The sequence below is a fragment of the Anastrepha obliqua genome, chromosome 4 (genome assembly GCF_027943255.1).
Source record: "Anastrepha obliqua isolate idAnaObli1 chromosome 4, idAnaObli1_1.0, whole genome shotgun sequence".
Taxonomy (NCBI): domain Eukaryota; kingdom Metazoa; phylum Arthropoda; class Insecta; order Diptera; family Tephritidae; genus Anastrepha; species Anastrepha obliqua.
Window position 1 is genome coordinate 66,949,054 of NC_072895.1, and position 7,781 is coordinate 66,956,834.

A 7,781-nucleotide genomic window follows, 5' to 3' on the forward strand; every position below is an offset into this window, starting at 1 on the left:
CCATATTTAGCATTGATTTGAGCGCTAGAGTAGGAGTGGTTTGAAGCGTTCCACTGATGCAATTAAGAGCAGACCTTCGCGGACAGTGTAATTAGAAAATGTTAGAATCGGTTATGAACTAAATTTCACTTTTTTAAAGGAGAACCACTTTCAAGCATTTTATATATAGAGTGATTTATCATCGACTTGTGTTACTTTATGCAAATAAAGTAATAATAAAAATCTTTTGCTATAAAATGTTATCAATTCAGAGTAAATAATAAAAAAAAGTCAGTAAGCGAAATGGAAAGATATTCGATGATATTCAAATTCAATTCAAGCAAAAAAAAAAAAACAAAACAGCGCAAGTTATATTGACCTTAATGAGATTTCAAAAACAAATCGTAAAAAAAACAAGAAATATTACACTGATTGCTTTCACTCATTTCTCAATTCCACAAGTTTTTTGCATAACCTGTTGAAGGCAAACATTGCAATACAATACATAAACATATACATACACATACATTCACACGCTGCTATGAATTCACTGAAAGCTATATATACTGAGTTTTGTTCATAGTTCTTTATACTACACACATTTTTATTAAAATTTACTTTTTTGTTTTAAATTATACAAATGATTAAAATTATTCTCATTTAAGAAACTATTGCGCACATTTAGTATCACAGTGAATTCATTAAGTAGAATTACGAGTTCTTTAAAATTAATTAAATTATTGATGTATTAAATTAGTGTTGGCATAGAAACTCCGCTTTTTCCCCAACGAGCTACTCTTTCACCACTCCCTCCAGCAACGAAATTTTACCATTAAATTTGCCATTCACATTGCTCGGCATATAGTAGACGGGATACGCGCCATCGACGAAGTTGACTGTCATACCTTTTTGATTGCCCATAGCCACATCACCTTGATTGAGATTGAAACGCGGCACCACTTCCATTTGGTCAGGCACCAACACTTGCCGACTTTCGCCTAACAACTTTGGAAATTGATAGGGATGACCGCTTATTGCATTCCGCTGATAGGGCACAATGATTGAATGAATGGGTGAGTCTTTTGTGATGGGCAGCGACAATGTCGGGGGTGTGTTTCCTAAGAGCAGGGCACCGATGCTGAGTAGTAGGAGTTGAAGCAACGTGGTGGTATTGGTGTGCTGTAAAATATACAAAGTAAATTACGCTCAGATTAAATACAAAATTATTTTAATGACTAAACGCAAATTCAATTTAAAGCAGTGGAATGTCTGTTTCAATAGGCTTTTTAGTAAGTAGAAGTAACAGACTCATGGAATTATTTAAGGTTGACGTATTTTGCATCTAATTCGATTTGATTATAGTTATATATATTAATTTTCTCAAAAGCTTCCTAAGTGAGTTACAAAGTAATTTATTTTGACTTAACAAAATTGGAGGAAAATTTGAGTGCTGCGAAAGTACATTAAATTCCAGTTGAATTATTTTCAATATTACTTCTTACTAATTTCAATCTGCTTTTTATATAAAATTTTAGTAATTTTCTTATTTTAAATAAATCAATAATATTATTAATTTGTAGTTTTGTTCTGTTGCGCCGTAGTATTAACTGCCACCTCAGTGTTAAGAGTATTATAAGAGTGAAATTAAAGTAAATTTGTTGGAGCGATAGTAATCACAAATTTGCAGGCATAGATAAACAAGCGAATGCTTCGAAGGAGCATCTCTCGAAAAGTTTTGCGCTTATTTTAACATTTTTTACACCGTTGGAAAGGCAGTGGGTCTGGTAGATGGTTTGCGTATAGGTTTCACTGTAACAGCGTCTTATCATATGTTTGTATTTAAAAAAATTATTTACTAAAAATCAAAGTATCAAAGCAAATATTTTTAAGAAACATTTATTCGCAAAACAATATTTTTCATAACGTTGCCGCCTGAATTATATTGAAGAAGTAGGAATTTATTATAAATTTCAGTTGATTATTAAAATATAAATAGGTATCAAATGCAAGGACTTAAACAAGCTTAAATTAAAAATATGTGCATACCTATATAATGATGCCACATCGTTTTCATTGCAAAAACAGCAACTTTAATAGATTTCATTTTAATTCTTAATTGTGGATATCAGGTGAAAAGTGCATTGACAAAATCCTTTTTGCTGGTGTTGCCAGACATTTTTTTTAAATTAAGAAATTCGTTACAAAAATACATTTGAAGGAATATGTAGAAATATATCAAACTAAAGGTAAATATAGACCTAATTCAATAATATTTTTAAGGGGCGTTGCCACTTAATTTCAATGAAAAGTTTGTATTAATAGTATATTATATATTAATTAGAACCTGTTTTTTATAAGTGTATAACAAAAAAAAAATTGTTCAAAAGAACGAACAAAGCTTTAACCGGCGTTGCCACCTAACTTTTAAGCGAAAATAATAAAAAATCTTCTAGATTAATTGAGTACTAAGATGTGAGTGTGATAAAAATTTTGATTTAAAACATTTCAATTGAGCAGTATTTTTTGGCCGCCGTAGCCGAATGAATTGGTGCGTAACTACCATTTGGAATTCGGAGAACGTAGGTTCGAATCTCCGTGAAACACCAAAAAATGAAGTCTAATAGCGGTCGCCCCTTGGCAGGCAATGGCAAATCTCCGAGTGTATTTCTGCTATGAAAACCCCACATAAAAAATATCTGCTGTTCGGAGCTGGCTTAAAACTGTAAGTCCCTTCATTTGTGGAATATCATCAAGACGCAACCAGAAATAGGAGGATGAGCTCGGCCAAATACCCAGAAAAGGGTGTAATCGCCAATTAGTATATATGTATTTGATATGTAATTTTTTGAATGGGGTTGCCGTTTATGCTTTATGAATACTCATTTTACTACCCGGGTGGCAGCTAAACTTATGTATAAATAAAAATGCTCTTTTGTTGTACACGTGGGTTGAAAAGTATTGCAAGTCATACCTATTAAATAGTAGAGGAAAATTTAGGCGCCGTTTCAATACTTCATCTTCCATGTCAGCACACATAAAAATTTATAAATTAGCTCCTTATTTAAAAACCCTCTGAAGTTAACATATCAGTGTGCTTTTTTTACATTGGAAAGAACCGATTCATATAAATTCATAAAAACAATTGCGAAAGCGTTAATGGAATCTGCTCTCTCCTTTTAAACTGCTTTCCTACTCGTTACATTTTTTTAATTACTCTATTTTTTGTATTCTGTCTATACTTATAATTCATAGAAGGCGCATAACTTGCAGGTAATATTCTTTATTGCTCGTTTTACCCTGTGGCAAGAACTCATGATCCCCAACGCCCCTGCAATCGAAGAAAACGGTAAGCAAAACTTTTACCTTCGACCGAACTTGGTGCGCTTTTTTCGGTCTTGTTTCGTGCGGCAGCTTCCATTGAGATGATTGAGTTTTGGTTTTCACGTCATAACCATAAACCCATGATTCGTCAGCAATTATGACCCTCTGGAGAAAATTTGGGTCGATAGGATCAGAGTCCAACGTCTTATTAGAAATGTTCATGCGATGCTGGTATTGATCGATATTGAGCAGCTTTGGTACGAATTCTGCGGCACCCCGTCTCATGCCCAAATCATTGAAAAAAATCGAATGGCATGAGCCAATCGATATGTCAAGGTCCTAACGGTAATTTGGCGATTTTGGCCATTTGGCCATTTTCTTCACTTCATCAATTTTTTCGTCTGTTGTTGAAGTGCTCGGGCGTCCGGCACGTTTTTCGTCGTTCACATCTTCTCGGCCTTCTGAGAATATTTTGTACCAACGATAAACGTTGCTTTGGTCCGAAGTAGCTTCTCCGTATGACACAGTCAACATTCGGAATCCATTCATTTTTCACACACAATTTGATACAGATTCTTTGATCCATCTTTTTTAATAAGTAAAAATCGAACGCGAGCCGAAGTACGTGCGAGCAATTCACTGAACATTCAAAATACCCGAACTCGTCGGCATGAGTGAGAGACATGAGTACCAACATATCGCCACAAAAAAGTTCAAATTCGAATATACGTAATCTGCGAAAATTCAAAATTCGCGATACTTCTTGAACACACTTTTTTAATAAGTTTCTGCCCTCGCAAAAGAGGTGTCGCTGCTGATACTATTTTTGTGTTCGTTCAAGTAATATACTGGTGATTTGAAGGTAGTTGACATTCGTTTAAAGCGTAAATATCCTCTTTCATCTGACGTCAAAAATGTCTACGTTCGTTCCGAAAAACAGCTTTTGCGGGAAGTCATGCTTCATTATTACCTTTTAAAGAAAAGTGCGGCTGAAACGTGTTGTATATTGATCAATATTTAAGATAATTACGATCCATCAAATACAATTTGTAAAGAATGGCTTCGACGCTTCCGAAGCCGCAATTTCGACGTGAGTGTGTGAGTGATAAAGATCGCGAAGGGGCAACGAGAAAGTTCGAAGGTACTCAGCTAGAACAATTATTGGATTAAGACTCATATCGAACCGTTGATATGATGATGATATGTCTAAAGAGTTGGATGTTGACAGATCAACAATCGGTAAACGATTGCATGCGATGAGAATGATCCAGAAAATAAGTAACTGGTGCCACATCTATTGAAGGAGAGGGATATCGAGAGACGTTTGGTGACGTGTGAGATGCTTCTTGAATGACAGAAAAGAAAATGTTTTCTGCATCGCATCGTCACTGGAGATGAAAAATAGATACATTATGACCCTAAGCGTCGCTAATGGTGAAGCCTGCCAGGTGAACTAGGTCCATCGATAGCGAAAAAAATAATCATGCTTCACAGGTTATGTTGTGCCTCTAGTGGGATCAGAAGCGTGTCATTTATTATGAACTACTTAAACCATCTGAAACTATCAGTAGTTATCGTTATCGGCTGCAGCTAACGCGTTTGAATCGAGCTTAAAGAAAAGCGGCCGGAATGGGACGGTAGACATGACGAACTGATTTTGCGGCATGACAAAGCCAGGCCACACGTTGCTAAATCGGTCCAGAAATATTTAGAGGGACTGAATTGGAAATATTGCCGTGCTCCGCAAACGTTGCACCTTCGGATTACCATTTATTCTGATCAATGCAGTCAGCTGTCTGTAAGATGGAGCAAAGTTGTAGCTTCCAATGGCACATATATCATGTATTATTGTATTTAATTGTTTAAATAATTCGTAACTTTGGCTAAGAAAGGACGGAAACTTATTCCCATACCCAATACAATTTCAAAACTTATACTAATTTTGAAGTTAATTATGTTAATATGTATAAACATTCCCATTGGTGGTGCTAGAGTCGATGTATTTCTAAAACCCGCGTCGATTTGCTTTACATTAGAAATATACTTGTAACTTTCTTTTCCTATCGTTCTTATCTTACTATCATTATTTTTGGCGTAAAAGGTCCGGGTTGAACCTTGGCCTCCCTAATTACGATAAGCCATCAGAAAAGAATTTTCCCATCAATAGATCTCCGCTAGGGATGCGATTGAACTTGGTGGTAGTCAATTTTAAAATTACACGGCGGTCGGTAAATGCTAGACTTTAGAAGCTCGGCTTATTCAAAACGTCCCGCTACTCTCTCTGAGGCAGATCCCATCGAAAACATGGTAATTTCGTCAGAATATATGTATATATATATAAGAATATATATATATAAAACACATATATATATAATACATATACCTGGTATTTAAATGCTAAAAAGGAAGCTGTTCAAGCTAAACAGAAAGAATTAAACAAATAAAACACCAATTGCTTGTTTGATGGACTTAACCTCTTTTATAATTCATTAGAATGCCTAAGTCAAGAGGTCGGGGTATACCCACCAATGTCTGAATAGTTTATGATTGTGTATCGGGTTAACCCTAAAAATTGATTACTTGTTGCTACCCGCTAAATTTGTGCCATAGCCAAAAATATAAGACCCAAATGCCAAATTTTTATGTCTAACGATACTTCACTTAAAAAACAAAGATAGAATTAAAAAATATAATTAAAGTGAAATATTACTTTTGCAATACTTCATCTTTAAAGCAGAAATAAAGAAAGAAAAGTGATTATTGAGAGATAATCGAAGATTGTTGGCCGCTTTTTCCGACGTTACATACAAACGAATATATAACACTTCAACAAATATATACAGCTGATGCATCAGGGTCTGAAGGGGAAGGTTTAGACATTATTTATTATGCCTTATTTTGCAATTATTTTGCTTTTTTTGCGACTAAATTAAAATCTACTAGGATCGCAGAAGTAGTATTTTTAAATGAATTAAGGCAGCAAAATTTAAGAGTACTTCAAATGCTTCGGAAAACATTATGAGACACTCTCAATCCCTTGAAAATAGATAAAATTTTGTAAGAAAAATGCTTCGTTATTAAAATTTTTTATAATTTTACAAGTTTTAAATTATAGATTTGTTAAAAATTTTCATCGGAACAAATCAGCATTTATGCATCTGATTGAGGTGCTGAAAGGGGATCGCTTGAGAGCCGCGAGGTCGTCATCGATGAATGAGATTCATAAACTGCCTTCAGGGTTAAGATTTTTTTCATTCACAAACAAGGAAGTTTCGCAAAAACACACTTTACTTCTTTGGAATTTTATGCTCAAACTTTTCTCGACCAAAACTAAAACACGTCGAAACGAGTTCTTTGAAAAATCTACGAAATGGCGCTATGTATGCACTCAGTGATGGTACCGTACGAATTTCGAATTTATAACGTAGTGGTTCGAACACTAGTACTTTTTCGTACTAGTACTACATCGTACTATGATGCGCTCAGTGATAGGGCTGATTGGAAATTTTATCTGGGTCGTTCCGATACGATAGAATCAACTGTAGTGGGAATGAAAAATTTTGAAATTTTTTTCTCCCGGATTTGGGCAAAATTATTTTGCACAAATAAAGACAGAATTTCGTTAATATCTCACACACAGCTTGTTTTCTTCTATTTGTACGTATCGGGAAATCCTATTCAATAACTGATTGGGAATCTTATTTAATCAGTTATTAAATCCATAGTTTAATCAGTTATTAAAAGGGTTTTCCACAGATTCCTCTCTGCTCATTTTAAATGCATGTAATTTTAATTACGTTTAAAAACCATTTGGAGCGCTATTTTACAAACACACATACTCAAGAGCATACGTATGTGTGTATACTTAATTCATTTCACTTCTCTTCAAACGGTGAGCACTTTGAAAATTAGTTAAAGAATTAAACTAATGCACAAATTTTTAATACGATTTGGCAACAATTTTCTTAAAAATAATTTTTTTTTAGTTTGTTTTAACTTTTTAGAATTTTTTCACTTATAATTATTTTATTATAATTTTTTAAAAGCTTCACATATTTTTTTTTTTTTTTTTTTTTTTTTTTTTTTGTTTGCATTACCCCGACCATGTCGATCCTTTAGTAATTTTTACACAATTAGATAAACAGGTAAAATCTTTCGCGATGGAAAAATATTCGTTCCACACTTGTCCGCTCACGTCTAGGCCGATCAGCTAAATTAACTTAAGTCTGCGCATCACAGTCGCTTGGACTTTATACCGCCTCACTTCACATTTATAAATAAATACACTAAGTTTCAAAGCTTAACACGTCTTTTTTTCGCCAGAGAAATTTAAAAAAAAGTAATAATTACGGCGATAAAAAAAAAACAATGGAATTTCAGCAGCACAGTGGGGATGTTCTATACAAATATTGGTTAAAAATGGTTTTGTAGTACTATACGTATTTTCTTAGATTCATAAAAGAGGTTTATTGCAAGCACGC

At 34.1% G+C, this 7,781-nt stretch overlaps 1 protein-coding gene across 1 annotated transcript; it reads right to left on the reverse strand.

Moving 5' to 3' along the window:
• Positions 1–582: 582 nt before the first annotated feature.
• On the reverse strand, positions 583–7,525 carry LOC129245467 (uncharacterized). The gene is made up of 2 exons (XM_054883645.1): positions 7,398–7,525; positions 583–1,158 (listed from the first exon to the last, which is right to left on the reverse strand). The coding sequence occupies exons 1-2, from the start codon at positions 7,404–7,406 to the stop codon at positions 772–774; spliced, it is 396 nt and encodes a 131-aa protein (XP_054739620.1). The 5' UTR covers positions 7,407–7,525; the 3' UTR covers positions 583–771.
• Positions 7,526–7,781: the final 256 nt, after the last annotated feature.